Source organism: Camellia sinensis, chromosome 1, assembly GCF_055761805.1.
Source record: "Camellia sinensis isolate YWXY chromosome 1, ASM5576180v1, whole genome shotgun sequence".
Lineage (NCBI taxonomy): Eukaryota > Viridiplantae > Streptophyta > Magnoliopsida > Ericales > Theaceae > Camellia > Camellia sinensis.
In genome coordinates, this window is record NC_138961.1 from 172,329,963 (window position 1) to 172,351,890 (window position 21,928).

The following is a 21,928-nucleotide window of genomic DNA, read 5'->3' on the forward strand; positions in this document are numbered from 1 at the left end:
TGCATTTGTGTACTGTATTTTTTTTTAATATTTTAAATATTAAAAAATTTTGTTTTTATTTTAAATATAAAATTTTTATTTTAAATTTTTTATTTTTTTAAATATTTTATTTTATTTTATAAATATATTTTTTAATATTTTAAGTTTTTTATTATATGTTTAGTTATGATTTAAGTGTGAAGTTTCGAATTATGTATTTGGTTATGAATTTTGAAAATAATTTTTAAATTGAGTTTTGAATTATATGTTTGGTTACGATTTGAGCATGGAGATCTATTTTGAGTTTAAAATATTAAAATTAAAAAAATTAAAAAATTTACAAAATAAAATAAAATAAAATATTTAAATAAAAATTATATATTTAAAATAAAAAAATAAATTTTTCTTAAACATTTTTTAATATTTTAAAAAAAAATAAGGAAAAATTACTCACAAGTCCCATATTAGAAAATGTTACTCCATCTAGTCCTGAGTGTTTTTTTATAAACCATTTAGTCCTTTTTTTATATCACAACATCATCATCAAAACATCAAGCATCATCATCAAAACAACATCAAACATCACAACATCATCATCAAACAACATCAAACATCATCATCAAAACAACATGCAGCCTCCCCATTTTTCTTCGTATTCAACATTAACTATACCATCAAAAAAGTTGAGGCTCAGATCTACGAATGAACAGGCGAGAATCTGAAAACGCCATGGCTGCAACAACAATTGCCCGTGAGAGAAGGAAACAAATAGTAACCCATCTCCCTCTCTCTATTTCTCACAGAGCCGCCGAGCTGCCCCGCCAATAAACGGGTCGGGTTCTCAGTGCCCGACTCATGTTCTCAGAAGAAAATACAGTACATCGTCACAGCCTCTCATTGATTCGCCGAAGACAGCGCCATTGCTAGGGTTTGGAGGGATGAGATCGACGGCGGCCGATTGGTCCGCCATTGCTAGGGTTTCCAAAACACATCGGAGTTAAGAGAGGGAGAGAGAGAGAGAGAGGTGATTGCGGGAGGGAGGGGAGGAATTTGATCTGAGATGTTTTTGATGTTATGATGATGTTTGATCAAAAAAAATCGTTATGATGATGTTTGATCAAAAAAAATCGTTATGATGATGATGTTTGATCAGGAAAAATTGTTTAATCGTTACTTTGATGTTTAATAGTTATTTTGATGATGTTGTGATGTTTGATGTTGTTTTGATTATGATGTTTGATGTTGTTTCGATGATGTTACTCATAAATCTGATGTTTGATGAATAATCCTAATGTTTAATGGTCGATGTTTGATGAATAATCCTGACGTTGTTAATATTTGATGTTGGATAAATAATTCTAACGTTGCTAATGTTTTCACCGACATTATACGAATAATCCTGCCGTTGCTAATGTTTGATGTTTGATTAATAATCCTGACGTGGCTAATATTTGATGTTTGATGAATAATGTTTGATGTTTGAAAAGAAGAGAAATCATAAAAAAACCTATAGTAAGCTTCTTAGGAAATAGGACCTATCAGTCCAACAAAAAACCTTCAAGACTAAATGGGTTAACATTCCCAAATTTGGGATTTATTGGTGTTTAAAATTTTTAAAATACAATTCAAAATTCAAAATTCAAAAACTCTTTTCAAAATACTTTTTAAAATTCATAACCAAACAAATTTTCTCTTTTTAAAATTCAACTTACAATTCGACAATTAAATCATAACTTCACACTCAAATTATAATTTCAAAACTAAACTAAACTTATAATTTCAAAACTAAACTAAACGGAGCCTAAAATAGCAAATCATACATATTAATAAATCACTTTTTTTTTTTCACAAATATGCAACTAAAAAAACATTCCGCACACACCAACTTTTTTCACTGCATAACAAAATCAAAAAGTTACTAAAAATGACTCAAATTATAATTCCAAAACTAAACTAAATGGAGCCTAAAATATCACATCATACATATTAATAAATCACTTTTTTTTCTCACAAATATGCAACTAAAAAAACGTTCCACAGAGACTAACTTTTTTTCACTTCATAACAAAGTCAAAAAATTACTAAAAATGCAAAGTTGCTAACCAGGCAATAAATGAATTTAAACCTGTTGGGTTAAATTAAATACGAATTGTATTAAAGAACCCAATCAACCCGTTTACTTTATTAAAAAAAAAAAAAAATCAATAGATGATGGTGATGAAGGTGGAGAAACGACTAATGGTGGTGGTGGAGTGTCGGTGACAGTTATGGTGAAGTGGTAGTGAAGTGGTGGTGGTGGTGACGGCGACATAGAGATAATGCTAGTAGTGGTAGAGGTGGTGGTGTAGTGTTGGTGGTGGTGGTGGTAGTGGTCATGGGGTTGGTAGCGACAACAGTGGTGACGGTTTGGGGCAATGTAGCAACAGTGATGGTGGTGGTAGAGTGGTGAAGTTGTGACGGTGGAACAATGGTGGTGGTGTTGGTAGTCGTAGAGTTGTCATGAAGCTGGTAGTGATAGTAGTGGTGGTGGAGGTGGAGGTGGTGATGGCGGAAGTGCAGGTGCTAGTGGTCCTAGAGGTGGTGGAGGTAGCGGTGATGGAGGTGTTGGTGGTCATGTAGTTGTGGCAGTGGTGGTTGTAGTAGTGGAGCGGGAGGAAGTGATTCCCATTTAATGGGTTTCAACATATATCAAGGTCCAATCCATTTAAATTTAATTCTAATTGAGCTTGAAAGATGCAACTCATTTATAGATTTGGATGGATATAAACGAGTTTTAAATAGGTGTAATTGGGCGGGTTCACTGTTTTGAGTTGAGTTTACCACCTTTACCTTTTGGACACAATTAATCGTCAGATTTTTTTTATAGGATTGGATGAAAATTGGATTATTGATAAGATAATGATAATAAGTTATGCCAGGAGGATTGATGGGATAAAGAATTGGATATGTAATGAGATTATGAATAAGATTGTAAGTATAAGTGACAAATATGCAAGTCAAAACAGATTCATTAAAACAACCCGAACTGAACCTGTTCAAACAATATCAAAGTACAGTTTATCAAGATCCAAACACACATATACTCCTTAATCCCATACTAGTTCCGTAGTCCAATCTGCCTCCACGTCTATACAATCCCTCATTTGTACTCCTTGATTTCCACTAGTCACGTCAACTACACAATAACAATCTATTCTCCAACCATCCAATCCACATAGAACATTGTAAGCAGCCCCAGAAATGATTGTGCAAACCAAAATCTGTATGAATGCAAGACCAGACTCGCTAAATCTAGATGCCACAAAGATCAACCTAATCGTTGTGAGTAGAGAATATGAATTGGACTATACGAAAATGCTTGCTCAAGTTTTCTCAATGCTCAATATAATCTTGACTCTATGTATCTCATTACACTGACAAATTCGTCATGTCATATTGGAAAGAGAAAACTTGAGGGGGCAAGGAATTAGAATCCCAAAGAATTATGACCCAAATACAATAGGAAAAGCATACAAACAACACGTGTAAGAATGGAGTATCCATTCTGTTTGACAACTACACTTCATGTGTCAAAACAGAATGGCTTGCATTCGAATGAAATACTAGTGCCTTCAAATAGTGAAAATACTTTAAAGTTACGACAATTAAAGGCATCCTTGTTTGAAAGGAGCTTCAGTGCATTCAAAGTACATATCATCAGACCAATCTCAAGCTAAGTGTTAGGAGTGTTCATGGGTTAGTTTGGTTCGATTCTAAGGTAAACTAAGAACCAAAATCAATTCCTACGATTCTAAAACGCAAACCAAACTATGGCAACCTTTAGAACCAAACTGCAAAAAGTGGTTTGGCTTTGGTTCGGTTCCACAATTCTAGGCTAAAATATTTACCACTATATCTAGACTATTGAGTTCAACAAAAATTTATTCTACCTATACAATTAGTCCGGATCTTTATTCCTTAATGGGAATAATGAAGGCCTCATCAACGTTGAAATGACATTGAGGTTACAAGAAATCAATAAAGACCTCAAGCGGTTTTATTCGGTTTTATTCAATTCTTTATCACTTAATCCGTGAATTGAACCATAATCAACGTTTCTTAATTTTTTGAAATTGGAACTAAACCAGCTCCTCAAAAAATCGAACTAAACCACACGATTTGGGCCAGTACAGATAAGTTTACAAATTTGTTCTAGAATTTTTAACACCATAACTCACCCACTTTATAAGGCAAAATAACCAAGTTTATGGTTCTAATGGTCAAGCCCAATATATAAAACTCTCCAAATGATGTTAAAGCAATCAATAAGTCTAGGAATCCAGACTTGTCCACCCAGATTTTTCTGGGTGAGTGGTTGTGTGATAGAGGGTAAATTTGTGCAGTGTGAGGTCTATATGTAGAATAAATCTGAATCACAAGATAATGATTCTGAGAAATTTTTGGGTAGTTAAGTCTAGGTTCGAAATATTACTGTACAGCAATACTCGAGCTTTATCTTACCACTTTATTCAAACATTTTGGGTGTGTACCATATGCACCTCCCATTTTAGACATAATCAACATCACTTTAAGACATAACCAATACCATTTTAGACATAATCAACATCACTTTAAGGCATAACCAATACCACATCAGCGTATAACCAAACACCACTTTGAATCATAACCAAAACTAGCCCTATCTCACCACCACTTCAAGCCATAACCAATTCCACTTGAGAAGCCACCTGAGCTTAGGGAATTACCAATTATAACTCAAACATTAACTGATGGAGTTCAACCAAAAGACCATAGATCTTCTTCCACTAATTCTAGAACAATTTCTAGAAGTTTACAATAGCTTCACATTTGCAACTACAATTGCCACAACTCTTAACCCCAAGTGGGTAAACCACAAGATTAAAAAAGAGAAACCCAATCAGAAGAGGAGGAATACAAACCACAAGTGGGTACAACAAAAATCTCAAAGAAAGAAGAAACTATGCAAGTTAACAATTGACATTAAACTCATAATCAAATTTTCAGGACGACATGATTATTACAGGCCTAATGTACAAGTGAGGTGAACCAGCCAAATTCCTGCAATACCAAAACAAATATGCATTCCCTGTAAAATACTTTAATGGTGTTAGTGTTATATAATTAACAACCTCTTTGTACCACCCAAAAAAAAAAATTTAATCAACAATCTCCATCAATGCAGGATCTAAAATTTTCATGACTTTTACACATAATCTCATAATGCAGAAATTATATGAACATAATTAGTGTACCCGGATCCATTATCGCAAACCTTGAGAGATCCAAGAGTTGATTGAAGACAACCTTGAAATAACTCAAGGACCATATGGTCTATCTCTAATGAAATTATCTTAGCAAAATATAAGAAGCAACTTGCTTTATCGAACTACTTTTGAGTATGGAAAATATTGCTTTATCAATTTAAACAACACAACCTTAAATGATCCAACTAATAAAGAAACACAAGAATCCCAGAAGTTCATAGATTATCTGGAAGCTCCAGCAGTCCAGCCCCTTCTCCAAACCACATTTGGTATCACTTTTTAAAAAAATGTTCTCTTTTCTCAAGTACTACCTTTGCGCCTTTTCTGAATTTTCAATAACTGTAATTATGGGCGATTTTAATTGCCATTGTTTTTCTATTTCCAAAAACACAAACAAACCATAAAACATAGAAACCAAATATGATGCCAGCATGGTAGTCAAGAGTCTACGTGCCTAGTCCTTCTATCCATAGCAATAAAATAAAAGCAAAAATAATAACAATAACAACTTATAACAATAAATGGAACAATTGATTGATTATTGTTTATCCAAATCTATTCAGATACAATGAAAATGTTACCTGTTTCACGACAGCTTAAATTTGCCTTTCAAGAATGATACATGTCGAAGAGAGTTCACTTGTCTGAATTCAATATAGTAACTCCGCCAACACTTTCACTTTCCGGCAAAATTTCCCAATTTGGAGACTGAACAGCTTTCAACCATTTGAAATCATCCACATTTGCCCAATTCCCCGTTTCTTCATCAAGATTCGACTCTTTCAGATCTCTCTCAATCCCATCATAGCTCAGACAATACGGCGCAAACCTCACGCCACTGCAGTCCTCAATTATTGGCCGACTCCTCACCCTGAGATAAAAATCACTTGCCCTAGCATGATGAACCCTAATCTGATGCGATGCCAACACAAACACACACCCTTCAACTTCTTCAATCAGAACCGAACCAAACACCGGCCCTGTATACACTTTACAATTTTTCAATCTATGAATGAAAATCGCCCTCAAACAACCCGTCAACCGCACCTCACAGGAATTCAAATCCGAGATCGAAAATTCACCCATCTCCGACCCCTTAAACTCCTTCACTAAAACCTCATTTTCCATATTCCTAAACCCCGGCAAGTCCGGAACAATAAAGCTCGGTTTTTCCAAATCAACGTCATGATTTTCAATTTCGGTTTTGTCTAGAACGCCACTCGAAGCCTTCTTGCTCTTGAAAGCGAACTTTTTCTTGGGGAAGACCTCGGAAGTGACGTTTTCGAGGGATTGTTTGAGGGAAGAGATGGTTTGGAGGCAGGTTCGGACTTCGTAGGAGGGTAAGAAGTAGGAGTTCTCGGCGACGAGCTTTTCGAGGTCGGAGATCGAGATCGAGACCGCCTCGAGGTCGGATTTGAGAGTCGATTTGGAATCGGGGTCGGTGGATTGGCGGCAGCGAGTGAGATCGGAGTCGATGGAGTGTTTGGATTGAGAGAAACGAGAGAGGAAAGAGTTGGTGGACTCGAACGGGTGGGAATCGGGGTTGCGAGAGAGGAAGGGTTGCTTGCGGTTGGAGAGGCGTTCGAGCATGGCGGTGTGCTTGGGATGGGAATAGGTTGGATCTAGGGTTTTGTTAGGGTTTGACAGATCTTCTTCTCCTTCCATTCTTGCGTAGCTGAGATGAGATCAGTGAGTGCACACACGGAGGTTCTGTTTTTTAGTTTTTAATATTTTAATTTAAAACATTATTATTATTTTATTTTTTTGATCTATTTAATTTAAACATATTTTAAAAAATTGTAAATTTTTTTTAATTTAATAAATATAAAGTAATATCAAAATATACTGAATTTTTGTAATATTTTTTTATATTTAGTGACTTTTTTAAAAATATTATAAATTTTGAACTTCTTGAAATGTATCTAAATTAAATAGATTTTAAAAATTAAAAATTGATTGAAAAATTTTATAAAAAAAATACGAATTTTAAAAATTATTTTTCAAAATTTTAAGCAAAACAGAATAATTGCATTTTTTATTATTGTGTTTAGATGAACCATAAATAAAAAACAACACATTGTATTTTATTTTTAATCTCTATATTTAGGTAGGTAATGATAATTAAAATATATATACAATGATTTTGGTTTTTCATTTCTGGTAGGAAACAAAATATGAAATTTATTTCTCATCATTACTCGTCATTTTTCATCTCAAACATTCAAATAAATAATTCTCTTTATCACTAGGGTTTTTTCTTGAGAAAATTACACCTCTGTGTATGATTTCAAAATAAATTTCAACTAAGTAATAAAGTGTATCAATTTCAATAATTGAAGTTATAAGCTTTTCCACCACTTTATTGTAATTTTTTTTTTCTTACAAATGTTACATCATTTTCCCTTTTTTCTTTCCTCCCCGAATTCCTCAATCAAAAGGAATTATAAAGTTTAAAATGACATAAATGAAAATTAAATTGTAACAAACAAAATAATAATAAATAATCATGGTGCTTTTGCAATTATATCCTTAATACTCCTCAACCTTTTTTCCGAATTTTGACCAAATTAGTGAAAAATTTAAGTGTCACCTAAAATCTATTTCATTATTGAATTCATCTCAAATCAATAATCTGGCATAGTTCTCCAAACCCTTGCCACAGCACAACTGGTCTTGATCTGTTACATAGCTATCTATCTACCACATTTTAGAGATTTAGGGCATAATCACAACTTCAAATGATTGAAGGAGAACCTCAATAAGGTTAAAAAAACAAACAAAATAAATTGTGCAGAATTTAACAGGGCAGTAGGCCATGGGCACCTTTGCCACGGCATGGAAGAAAGGTAGAGTGAACAACAGGCTAACATTGATAAATATATTTAACTATGGTCTGATTCAAAATCAAGCCACAAATGAAACAATACAACCGTACTATCAAGGGGAAAGAAGAAAGGAAGAAAAAAGCTAGACATTTTCGTTCAAAAAGAGAAGTTTAGCTCATGCAGACTCCTTGGCTTCCTTTGCTTCCTTGGCTTCTGCAGCTGCCTCTTCCTCTTGTAACTTCTTCAGGGATGGAGGTGGCCTAACAACAATGCTTTTCTTCCATTGGCGATCGAGTTTTCTTGACAACCTTTTGTTAATTCCTTCTTCAATCTCTCTCTCCCTCTTCACAGTAAGCATGCGGGCAATCTGTTTTTTAAGCAAAATGTTATTTTTCGATAAGCACATACTAAAGATAAGTGTCAGAAGGGGGCACAACAACCCTGTACACAGCATTTACAGGGAAAAAATTTAAATGTACGAATCCCCCCAAAAAATAAAACCCAAAAAGGAATATCCTCTTTGAGCCACAAAAACAAAAAACAAAAAACAAAAGACATCAACGACTTTCCCTTCGAGATATTAATAGAGCGCTCCACTCCAAAAGATCTCCTATTCTTTTCTTTCCGCATGCACTACATTAAAGCTTTGATTGGTTCACTGAAATGAGATGGAATGGAATGGTCAATCCTTTGACTCCTCTATAGAATAATCATTCCCTTATAATGGTGAACGATGATTACATTTGCAATATATTTTTCATTTGTTTTTTAGTCAACCAAATATGGGAATGGATACTTTCATGACTCGCCTGCTAGGCAGGTTGGACTTTAAATGATCATTTCATCAAAACATCCATTCCCAAAAGAATCCAACAACATATTGATTTTGCTTATCCTAATACTCACTGTAACATAAACTAGTCCTCTCATACTTCATTGCCTCTTAACAGGCAACAATTCCCTCATTCCTAAGGGCGGAGCCCCGACTTCTTCATTGTGGGGGCAGATGGATGGAACAGGGCAGGCATGGTACGGGCAGTCCTCCCCCCGTTCCCTTTATTTAAGAGAAGTCCTACGTCAACTAATACCAACCCCATCCACAATGAAGCGGGGCTTTCAATAGGCAGGAATACCCACAGGTTTGCAGTAAATTTTAAATTGTTCACATAATTATTAAAATGTTAACTCAATGTGTCATACTGGCACACTCTTCGGCCCATAAAGCCTCACCTGTGACTCATCCAAGCAATGTGAAACTAAGGAGTAAAGAGAACACTTCACCAAAACAACTTAGTATTGATTATAGCTAGTAAACTCAAACTGATTGAGTCCTCAATCCCACATCAAAGAGAAACCAATGCATGACACACCCAAGCCTCTAAAAAACCAAGACTTATGGGAAGTGGTAACTATAAGACGATATCGAAATTAAGTCCATTTGTTTCATGTGTGACCACTCCTATAGTGTTTTTGACTGGGCTAACCCTAAACTTCTCTTAAATAAACGAATGAGGGAGGGTTGCCCCATACCAAACCTGCCCCATTATATTTCATGTTTATTATATAAACCAACCAAGGTTTCAAAAAGCGGCCGCAACCGTTACGTAACGCCGTTACGTAACGGTTTTGGCGGTTACCGCCACCCGTTACGGCCGCTTTTGCAGTGTGATTGAGATTCACAGGTGTGTCGGCCGCAGCGGCTGCCGTAGCGGTCGTAACAGGCCGTTACGGCTGTTACAGCACCGTTACGTAACGGTTCCAAACTGTTTCTTCCGAAAAAACACACAAAAAAAAAAGCTAAAAATGAGGAAAGAGGGATAGAGAGAAGAGAGAAGATAAAGAGAGAAAATGGAGGAGCAAGAGATAGAGAGAGAGAAGAGGGAAGATGAAGAACATGTTATTAATTTGTTGAAATTGTAAGACCTATGCTATTCTATTCAGCTGTTATCACTAAACCATTTTGTTTGTGTGTGTCTATTTATATATTGTTTGAAAATAATAATAATAATAATAATAAGTGTGGTCATTATCTATTGTCATTATCTATTTGGCTTGGTTAAAATATGTATATATATATATATATATATATTTAGGCTCTTATTTATTCTCTTACTTTTGTCATTGTTTATTTTATGTATAATAGTTAGTGATTGATTTTTTGTATAATATAAAGTCATTAATTATTAAAATAAAATGTAAAAAACTCAGTTTATAGTGATTTAAAAATATGAAATATATTGCATCATACTTAAAAATTTACAAAAATTGATCAATATTTATTTTTAACCTAATAAATATGATCATGGAAAAAAAATATGCGTATCGGTAAATTTTTTTCAAATTGTGCGAAAAATAAAAAAATTCACGGTTCCGGTTACCGCAACCGTTACACTACGGCCTTTACACCCCGCAACCGCAACCGCGTCACCGCCACCGTTACGGCGACCGCAACCGCTTTTCAGAACCTTGAAACCAACAAACTAAAAAGCCACAATGAATATAACTCTATTCCTTGATTAGACAAATGAAACAAGCTAAAGCACATCCACAATGAATATATCTCCATTCCTTGTTTATATAAACCCTACTTGCAGATTAACACAATAACAACAGTAATTCTCCCTCTTCTACATCGGTCAATGCTCATTCCACACAAAATTTTAACACAATATTGCATAATTTTATTACAGTATTCTTTCTTTATTTTTATTTTTACCTAAATATCACTCCTCAACTTTCTTCAGGTTATTGTCAAATGTGAATTCTGAGAGGCTCACTCTCTCACACTAGGAGCACAAATCTCTATTTTAATGAAGACCATAAAACTAAAAGCCTAGGCTCTTCTTGCAATTTGAAGTAAATTGGACTATTTACAACAAAATGTTAGCAATTCAATCCTCAAATTACACTCAAGATTAACAAAACAAATGTCAATGAAGCTACATATGTACATATCTATGTTATTAACGACCAAGAAGAGACTGATTTTGGTAAATTGAGAGAGAGTACCCTTTTGCGCATACGGCGAAATTCGCTGGATTTGAACTCGTTACGAGCGGATTTCTGGAGACGGAGCATGAAGAGCTCGCCTTTAAGGTCAACAATCTCTTCGTTGATTTCTTCGGTAGTTTTGGTTCTGATCTCTTTCAATTCTTCTTCTCTCTTCGCCATCATCACCACCAAAGAAGAAGAAGAAGAACTGGGGTTTCGGACATAACGCGCGCAAAGAGCGGTGCGAGCGGGGCACAAGTGAGAGATTCGAATGCCATGGAAGGTCGATTTGGAGCTCGCAGAGAGGATTGGCTTTGGAGGCAAGGTGACGCTCGACGGCGAAGCAATGGAGAGGCTCAGCATCGTCGGTGTCTTTGTTCGAGCACTATAATCCTCTCTCTCTCTCTGCTCAACAAAAAAAAAGAAGATAAAGAAGGATACACTGTGCTGTGCTGTGCTGTGCTGTGCGCGAATGAGCCCTTCTTCTGGTTTGCAATACTGTGCAATTAGCGGATAAATAAATAAAAATCAAAAAAAAAAAAATCTATCGGATAAATTTCAATTCGTATGTATTTACCTATTAATTGTGGGTTGATTTGATTTGTAATTTAAAATTTATAAAAAAAAAATCAAACCGTCTTGTCTCGTTATAATTAATATTTTTTTTATTTTTAATAAAATATCAAAATAAAAACTAATATGAGAGCTTTAAAATATAAAATTTAAATATATATGTATATTATGTAAATTATATTTAAATATATATGTATATTATGTAAATTATTAGTAGTATATATTATGCAAATAATTGACAACTATTTAAGATTATTCTTTAATCAACTAATAAGTTAAAGTCGTCCAAACCACAATTTGATTTTAATTTTATCCTCAAGTCATACTGAATCAAACCGTGCACACCCATAAGCTTGATAATTAAGTCCCGGTGTGGTTTACCTCTTTATCATTTGAAAATTAATAAATCTACTAACACTAAAAAACCAAACACTTAGGTGTCGTTTGGTAACACTTACATTTTCAGTTTTCTGTTTATATTTACAAAAATTTTAAAAATTCAAATAAAAATTTGTTTGGTAAAATTTTTGATTTATAAATCAGTGGTCTCAGTTTATAAATTTGGCCAAAAAATGAAAACACAAAAAATGTGTTTTCGTTTTGAGTTTTGAGTTTTTTTTTTTTTTTTTTATCACCTAACACTAGCTACCACCTGCTACCATTTTCCATCACCGTCTTCCGGTACCACCACCCGCCACCACCACCTGCCACCACCACTCACCACCCACCTGTCACCACTAGCCACCACTCGCCACCACCAAGCACCACCCACTTGCCACTTACTCGCCACCACCACCCACCCCTCGCCGCCGCCGCCACCGCCACCAGCACCACCACCATCACCCACCACCCACCCGTCACCCACTTGCCACCACCACCCACCACCCACTCGCTACCACCTACCACCCACCACCGTCACCCACCCACCCACCACCACCACCACCACCACCCGCCACCCGCCATCCGCCACCCACTTGCCACCACCACCCATCACCTGCCACCACCACCGCCACAACCACCCACTTGCTACCACCTGCCACCGTCACCCACCCACCCACGACCCACCCGCCATCTGCCACCTACCTGCCACCATCACCAACCACCACCACCACCCACTCGCTACCACCCACCACCCGCCACCGTCACCCACCTACCTACCACCACTACCCACCCGCCATCCGCCACCCACCTGCCACCACCACCCGCCACCACCACCATCACCACCCACTCGCTACCACCCGCCACCGTCACCCACCCACTACCACCACCCGCTACCCACCATCCGCCATCCACTTGCCACCACCACCCACCACCTGCCACCATCACCACCACAACCACCCACTTGCTACCACCTACCACCTGTCACCGTCACCTACTCACCCACCACCTACCCGCCACCACCCGCCATCCGCCACCCACCTGCCACCACCACCACCACCATCCACTCGCTACCACCCACCACCCACTCGCTACCACCCACCACCTGCCACCGTCACCCACCCACCCACCCGCCATCCGCCACCCACCTGCCACCACCACCCGCAACAACCACCATCACCACCCACTCGCTACCACCCACCACCCGCCGCCATCATCCACCAATCCACCACCACCACCCGCCACCTACCCATCACCCACTTGCCACCACCCACTCGCTACCACCCACCACCCGCTACCCTCACCCACCCATCCACCACCACCACCACCACCACCACCACCCACCCGCTACCACCCCCCACCACCCGCCATCCGCCACCCACCTACTACCACTACCACCAACCTCCCGCCGCCACCACCACCCACTCGCTACCACCCGCCACCCACTTGCCACCACTACTAACCACCCGTCACCACCACCACCACCACCACTACCACCCACTCGCTACCACCCACCACCCGCCACCATCACTCACCCACCCACCACCACCACCACCACCCCACTCGCTACCACCCCCCACCACCCGCCATCCACGTACCACCACCACCACCACCACCAACCTCTCGCCGCCACCACCACCACCACCACCATCACCCACTCGCTACCACCCACCACCACCCGCCACCGTCACCCCCCCCCACCACCACTACCCACCGGCCACCATCCACCGCCACCAGCTACCCACCACCCACCGTCACCATTTTCCACCATCGTCTTCCGCCGCCACTTGCCACCACCTGCCATTTCTCACTCTTTTTTATATTTTAATTTTTTTAAAACATTTTGTCAATTACCAAACGTGTTTGTAGTTTATGTTTTTCTAAAAATAAACAAAAACCAGTTTATAAAATTTTTATAAATATAAACTGAAAACGTAAACGTTACCAAACACAAATACAGGGTTGATTTTCCTTTCTACTTTTAAACTATTATCAAATTATTTATTCAATTCCTAAACAATCGATTAAGTTTACTAAATCTTTAAAATATATAAATCAAAGTTTACTTATTTTATAAATTATCAATTAAATATATTAAGTCCCTAAATTATTTAAGGGTAAACTATTAATAGGTTCTAATAGTTGAACTAATTCCCATCAAGTCCTATTGAAAATAAAACCTAATAAAATTGTGACTAAAATTAATTTTTTTTGACAATTTTTTTTACATATGTCACTAAAAATTGACAATTAATGACTTTTTTATCACGATTTTTATAAATTGTCGCTAAAACTTACAATTAGTGACATTTTTCTGTGATCAAATTTTTAAACTGTCGCTAAAAGTTAAAAATTAATAACATTTTTTTGTAACGATTTTTTTAAACTATCGCTAAAACCTACAATTAGTGATTTTTTTGTGACAATTTTCAAACTGCCGCTAAAAATTAACAATTAGTAATATTTTTTAATAGTGTTTGATGAAAAACGTTATTAATTATACCTATTGAATAATAAGTCCACTTATTAAGACTTACACATAAGTCTCCCATTATTTAATTCAAATGACTTCGTTTGAGAACAGGTTTTTTTAGTAACTTTTTGACTAAAATATGATGTAAAAAAAATTAATATGTTTTAGATGATTTTTCAATTTTTTACGAAAAGATGTGCAAAAAGTAAGAAAAAAAGAAAATCTTTGACTTTTTTGTATAAATTGTTGGCTTTTTAAACTTTTTAATAACTTTTTGACTTTTTGGCTAAAAAGGTCACTTGCCAAATGAGATAGTCTCTAGAATGATTTCCAAAATAAATATAAATCCATAAGTATTACAAATTAGTAAAGACCTATCTAATTAATATTTCATTCCATAAAAATCTTAAATTTCTATTTTGTCCTAAAAAAGTAGCCGTTGATTCTCATGATGAAATTTCTCTATAAAGGTAAAAATAATTATTTATATATTTTTTTTACTCATCTTCTATGATAGCTATTTGCTTGCCATTTTTTAATATTATATGTCGCTGTTGATTCTTCTAATGAATTTTTTTTATGAAGGTAAGAGTAATTATTTATAATATTTTTACTTATCTTCTGTGATAGGTATTTGCTTGCCATTATCTAATATTATATGTCAGATTTTATTTATAATTTTGTATTGATTGTTTTTAAGTTTTTAGTTAAGTTCTTTTAATAATTTGATAACCAAAATCAGCACTTAAAACTAAGTAAATTAAGTAAAAGTAAACCCATTTAATAACTTCAAATGGTATCATTTAAAAATTTAAGTGGCTTTTAAAATGTAAGTTCAAAATTAAAAAATATTTAAGTTATAGGAAATTACTTAATTCTATATGAATTTATTAATACTTATACATAAGCTTCAACATATACCGTTATGACTTCACAATCACCACCATTACCACTACCACCATTGTTGCTGCCGCCACTACCACTACCACCACCACCACCACCGCCCTACCACCACCCTTCCACAACCACCAACTTTATCACTATTGTCATTATTATCATAAATATTGCCACCACTACAGTCGCCACTACCATTACTGCCACTACAACAATTGCTAAAATCCTTCCAACGCCACAATAACTACTATCATCATTCCACCACCACAAGAACCACATTTATCACACCACCGCCGCAACCCCATTTTATCTTTCACTACATGACTCCTCCATCATCACCACGATACTATCTCTCTATTTCCACCAACATTGTCATTGGCATTATTACCTCCACCACCACCATCACCTCACTATCACAATGTAAAATTAAACAACACAATTTAAAAATAATTAATTTTGAAGTTAATATTATACATATCAAACACCTTGCTTTGATTTATTAAATAACTTTTTAGCTTAAAAAATTTAGCATTTATTTTTCAGTATCAAATAGTTTTTTAGTTTAAAAAATACAACATTCAGTTTTCAATACTTAATTTTTAGTTTTTAATTTTATCAAACACCACCTTAATTAATGTATTATTTTATTTCATTATTATTTGTAGTGAAGTGATATTGTTTAAATTAGTTGATTCTACTTATTCAGTAGATCTAATACTCATATAATTTTATTAATAAGATTAAAAAATCATACTCTAATATCAATTTAAATACACAATGAAACAAAACATTTTTTAAATTTAGAACATAAATTTAAGATTTTTTTTGGAATAAATTATACCTAGATAGGTCTTTTACTAATTTATAATATTTATGTACTTATATTTTTATTTTTGTAATGATTTTAGGGACTAAATAGGTTTGAATCAATACTTTAAGAATTTAATAAATTAAATCTATGCTCATGGATGAAGTAGACTTTGATATATAATTTAGAGGTTTAATAAACTCAATCGATAGTTTAGGAACTAAATAAATAATTTGACAATAGCTCAAGAGTAGAAAATAAAATTAACCCAAAATGGCTAGTCGTTTAGGTAGTGAATTATCAGAGATGCTCTTACCAAACCAAATTAAGCTCCCGTTTGACAACATAGTTAGGACTAATTTAGCCCACTAAAAGACAAAATAGATTAAAAAGTTAATAAGATAAAATGTCATATCTAAACCATAATTATTTTATTTTTTCTCTCTCACAAAACTACAAAAAAAACGTAAAAAGTTCATACAAAACGAAACTTTTTTAGCTAATAGCCATAAAGTCAAAAAGTTAGGCTAAAAAAGTTCTTTTCAAACAAAGCCTAAGTATTGTGTCACAATCAAGTAGGGTAAGCTACATAATTTTTTTTATTTTTTTTTTCATTGAACTTTGTCAAATGCTATGTGCTTATCTAAATTAAATAAATTTATATCTATTTTCATTGCCACATCCAACGTCAACGTTAGTTTTTTAATCCTCTTAACATCTCCATCTATGATGATCCTATCACTCTTTCTTACCTTTGTATTTTATAGGTTTTGGGTGCACATGACCAAATCATCTTAACATATAATCTCTCAACTTGTTTCTAATAAGTGTTACTCCTAACATTCATGAATATATTTATTTTTAATTTTATCTTTTCTAATCTTATCATGCATTCATTTAAACATATTATATCTCAGTTACACTCATTTTGTGAATATGTTGTTTCTTGCTATCTCAATTGTCATATAAGATTAGGCATCCTAATTAGAGTTTTTCTGAGTACTCACATTTTATCATATCATATATATGTTATAATGGGAAATTATCAAAATCAACGAATTTTAAATGAAAAATAATAATTTAAAAAACAATGAATTTTAATAGAAATATTACTTATTGTCTCACTAAAATTCCATTTATTATGACAATGTATTGTGCAAGATAGAGAGAACGGAGAAAAATAAAGAGAAAGAAAGGAATAACGAGGAAGAGAGAGAGAGAGAAATTGAGGCACATTGTGTAAGGACAACAAAATGAGGCTATTGCCGCAACAATCTTAATAGAGATATGAATGACAATCAAAGGATGGTAATGGTGGCAAATAATGGCGATGGCAGTAGCAGTCAGTAGTTGTGATTGATGATGATGATAGCAGACAACAGTAGATGGTGTCAATAGTAATAACATATAATCATGGACGAAATTAGGAGAAGACTATAGGAGGTCACGACCTTCCTGTTTCTGTGAAAAATATTGTTTACCATAGTACTTTAAAAATATATACCATTTGATACATAAAATGGCTCTCCAGTATAAAAATATATATATCTCATTCTTCTCCCATCTTGCATTCTCTTTCTCTTTTGCACCAAAACAACTTCTTCATCATATTAGAGATTGCTTCTATAGTATATAATTTTTTCTATGTATATATATATATATATATATATAATTTATATATTATATTCTACATATATGTGTATTTGTGTATATGGTAAAAAAGTTATTGTTCTTTTGGCCCCTCCGATAATAAAATCCTGATTTCGTCCTGCATATAGTGGTTGTAATTGATGATGCTAATGGTGATAGTGGTGGCGGTGGTAGAAGGAGATTATGACAACCTCCAAATTCGAAGCATAGAGAGAGAGAGAAAAGAAAATAGGCAACGTAAACATGGTTGATGAAAAGAGATTTATGAAAGAAAGTTTTAGGTTACTTATCTTTTTAATTAAAACCTTTCCCTATTCTTATAAAGTTTGAAATCTCGGGACTTCAACTACTAAACACAATTTTGATATCCTAAATTTATAACACAAACGTATAGAGAGATGTATCTATATATATATTTTTTATTTTTAAAACTAAACAAAATAGATTGATAATGCTATTTTAAACTTTTCATTTGAGATGTCGGTCATATTCGGTAGAGCTTTTTTTTAAGTTAAAAGTTGATTAATTAGAAAGTAAAAACTGAAAGTACTCCTCTATCAGCTTTTAAATAATAAGTTTTTTTTTAATTTATTTAAGTTATTTTTACCTAATAAATTATAAGTAGAAACTATACCAAACAGTCTGCCATATATTGCCAAATTAAAATAAGTTATGATCAATTTATAGAAACTGCATCTTGTGCAAGTCACGTATTAAAAATTTTAATCTATTTAATAGAATGTTTACATTGATACAAATGGTGATTATATTTGCACACCACTAATACTCTTAATATATACCATTAATAGATTAAATTCATATTTCAATAATATCCTTCAATGAAATGACCGTTAAGGATAACATGGGATGTATTCTAACTATTCAAAAAAAATTATTTAAAAACACAAAATACTCTTCACACATCATCATCCCTATTGGGTTTAGGGTTTTAACATATAAATATTGTATTTCTTTAACATCTTTACCATTAATATACGCTCATAATATCATTTATTATCAATTAGCTTATTTCATTTTCTTCTCCATTATATTTATTTTTGCCTTTGAAGATTTAGGGTTTAAGAATATTGAAATCAATTAGTTTTGAAGATTTACAAATCGTGGATGACACTAAGATGATTGGTTCTGATATAAATATTAAAAACGTTGATTTGATTATTAAAAATGTTAGTTTGTGGCTTAACATTTTGGTTTTTTATTTATCTCATTCATAAGTTGGGACGATGAGTTTGTTCGTCGTATTCAGATAACTAAAGTTGAACTTTTACACGATGTTCGATTATTTATATTTAAACAACACAATTTTGTTCAAATTATGAAGATTGACCAAATATTAAATGTTCATACATAAAAAATTGAACATTTTAAGTTTGTTCAGTAAAAATAAATTAAACTTTTGTTCGTTATTCAGATATAAAGTATGAACACATTAAGTTTGTTCAACTCTGTATTATTGAACATGACTAATTTGATAAATTTGTTAAATTTTTTACAAAATTTTGTACCCACCCAAAGTGGTAATGTTGAAACTGATTGTGAGAATGAAAGGTGCGAATCAATGGTGAGAATGACAATCTGAAATGACAACGAGAGACAAGAGTTCAACACAGATAATGAAGATCAACATTGGCGAAGATGGAGACCGAATGAATCACTCCGCCAGGACAAGAGTTTAACATCAACTATGGAGATCAACATCGGCGAAAATAAAGGTCTAATGAACCTCCGTCGGCGATGGAGATCAAGACCGACGAAGATGGTCTCTATTCTGAAGATTGTGGGGGTTTTTATTGTGTGTAGTGGTGAAAATGAAGATTTTTTTGTGTGTGTAATGATATGTATTCAAATGTTAGTGGTGTGTTAATATAGGATTGGTAATGGAAGCTAAGATATGAAATAAGATATTTTTAAACCCTAAAAATTATTTTGTGTATGTACTAATTATGTACTAATTAATGGTGCATACCAAGAATATTAATGGTGTGTAAATAGAATCACCATGATACAAATTTATAATTTAAAGTGATAAATGTAACATTTTTTAGTTGAGGGGGTAAAGTGAAAAAGTGTAATAGTTTAAGGGAGTAAAATATAATTTATTCTAAGGAAAGCCTATCTACCACAAATTTGCATAACTTTACCACAAAATTTCCTAACATCAATCACAAAATGCGTAATTTCATCACAAATTAACTTAATAAAATGTCTAAAAAAATTTGGTACCATTTGGTTTAATTTTCAAAATTCAATTCTGTTTTCAATTCATGATTTGAATCAAAATTTATAACTAAACAAATTTTTAAAATACAATTCAAAATTACTTTCAAAACTCCTTTCTTCCATTTTTTTTTTAAAATTATTAATCAATCAATCAATCACTTTTTCTCTCTCATCTCTATTTTGTGGTATTTTGGCAACAGATTAAAACGTTGCGTCTTGGGTGAGAATGCAAATGCTAGACGCCAACGTTTTTTGGCAAAAACTGATTTGGGATTCTGATTATAATCAAAGACGTGAAATTACGATACTACCATTAGAATTGGTGCCTTTATCATGCATGGCAATATATTGCATTGGGTGAGGGCATTTTGGTAATTCTACAGTTCTACACCATGACATGACAACTAAAAAAAATATTATCTACAAAACCAAAAAAAATAGTTTTTTACCAACTTCCCAAGTCACTTTATGAAAAATCCAAAAATCTTGGTTAAAACCAAAAAAGCTGATTTTTACCACCTTCCCAAAATAGACCTTTCTCCTCTCACATTCTCTCATATTCTATACATCAATCAATCAAAAAAAAAGTACAAATCATCCCAAAAATATTTTCAAAACTCATAATCAAATAAATTTTCTCTTTTTAAATCATAATTCAAAAACTCAAAACTCAAAATACAACTCCATATTCAAATTATAATTTTAAAACTAAACCAAACGAACCCTTTTATATTATAAAAGTTTATGGTTTGATTACAATATTTTTTGTTGCGCTAATTTAAGGCAAAATTAAGCATTTTATAATTAATATTATAACATTTTGTGATAAAATTATATCAATTTATAATAGATGTATATAGCTTTCCCTTTATTTCTATAGCTAAAAATTTCCTTTGATTATAAAGGTCCATATTATTAAAAAAATTAGTAGATATTAAAGTGATACATGACAATATTTGTAATGCCCTCAAAAAAAAAAAAATTACACAATCCCATCATTTAACAGCTCTATATTCATGATTGATAAATCACATTCCTATACATACATCAGAGCTAATATTACAAAAGGGTATTTCATATAAGTTCCAACTGTTTACAACAAAATAAAATGCCCTACGAGCTTACATCTTTCTAAGTAATAACTTGGTTACAATAAAAGAAGAGTGCTAACTCTTTATATATAAAGTCCTTGGCTTGAATTTACATGTAATCACCAAAACAAAAATAACCAAACGGAGCTTTCAACACCTAAACCTTCCAAGTTAAGACCTTAGAGGTGGCATATCACCTGTACCTGAAAATGGTATCCCAAGTAAGGTAAGCCAATATCCAGTAGAAATATGCTAAACAAAATATGAAAATTAATTAAAACATTAGCATTCATAAATGTTTAACACTTAAAAGCCAACTACATTCCTTCCACAACCAATCAACGTTTATAAACCGTTTGATTTCATTTATCCAAATCAATCTACTTACATTATTCAATATTATCCAAACAACTTAAAATGAGACTACAACTCATATAGCAACACTTCAATAACAACAACATTCAACACTTCCATTTTCTTGCCATTTTACGGAATTACGTCCGAGGGAACCGACACCCAAATAGATAAAAGATTTCGGGACTTTCACCTTGGACACTCGGCCAACTTAATTATCTATGGAGTCCATCTCCTATCTCCTCTCAAATATATGGAGTACATCCTCTATCTCCTCCCACACAATATACATATGCAATGTATTTAAACAGATAGTCATATACAATGACCCACAATTCACATATTCAATGCGTTAATTCCACCGTCACATTCAATGACATAATCCA

At 33.9% G+C, this 21,928-nt stretch overlaps 2 protein-coding genes across 2 annotated transcripts; both read right to left on the reverse strand.

The window, feature by feature from the left end:
- Window positions 1–4,754: 4,754 nt before the first annotated feature.
- POR (C-CAP/cofactor C-like domain-containing protein) lies at window positions 4,755–6,976 on the reverse strand. Its single transcript, XM_028214086.2, has 2 exons — window positions 5,846–6,976; window positions 4,755–5,086 (listed from the first exon to the last, which is right to left on the reverse strand). The coding sequence occupies exon 1, from the start codon at window positions 6,927–6,929 to the stop codon at window positions 5,901–5,903; it is 1,029 nt and encodes a 342-aa protein (XP_028069887.1). The 5' UTR covers window positions 6,930–6,976; the 3' UTR covers window positions 4,755–5,086; window positions 5,846–5,900.
- Window positions 6,977–8,111: 1,135 nt separating this feature from the next.
- LOC114272401 (Ribosomal L29 family protein) lies at window positions 8,112–11,542 on the reverse strand. Its single transcript, XM_028214087.2, has 2 exons — window positions 11,099–11,542; window positions 8,112–8,456 (listed from the first exon to the last, which is right to left on the reverse strand). Exons 1-2 carry the CDS (start codon window positions 11,441–11,443, stop codon window positions 8,265–8,267), a joined length of 537 nt encoding a protein of 178 aa, XP_028069888.2. The 5' UTR covers window positions 11,444–11,542; the 3' UTR covers window positions 8,112–8,264.
- Between the last annotated feature and the right edge of the window lie 10,386 nt (window positions 11,543–21,928).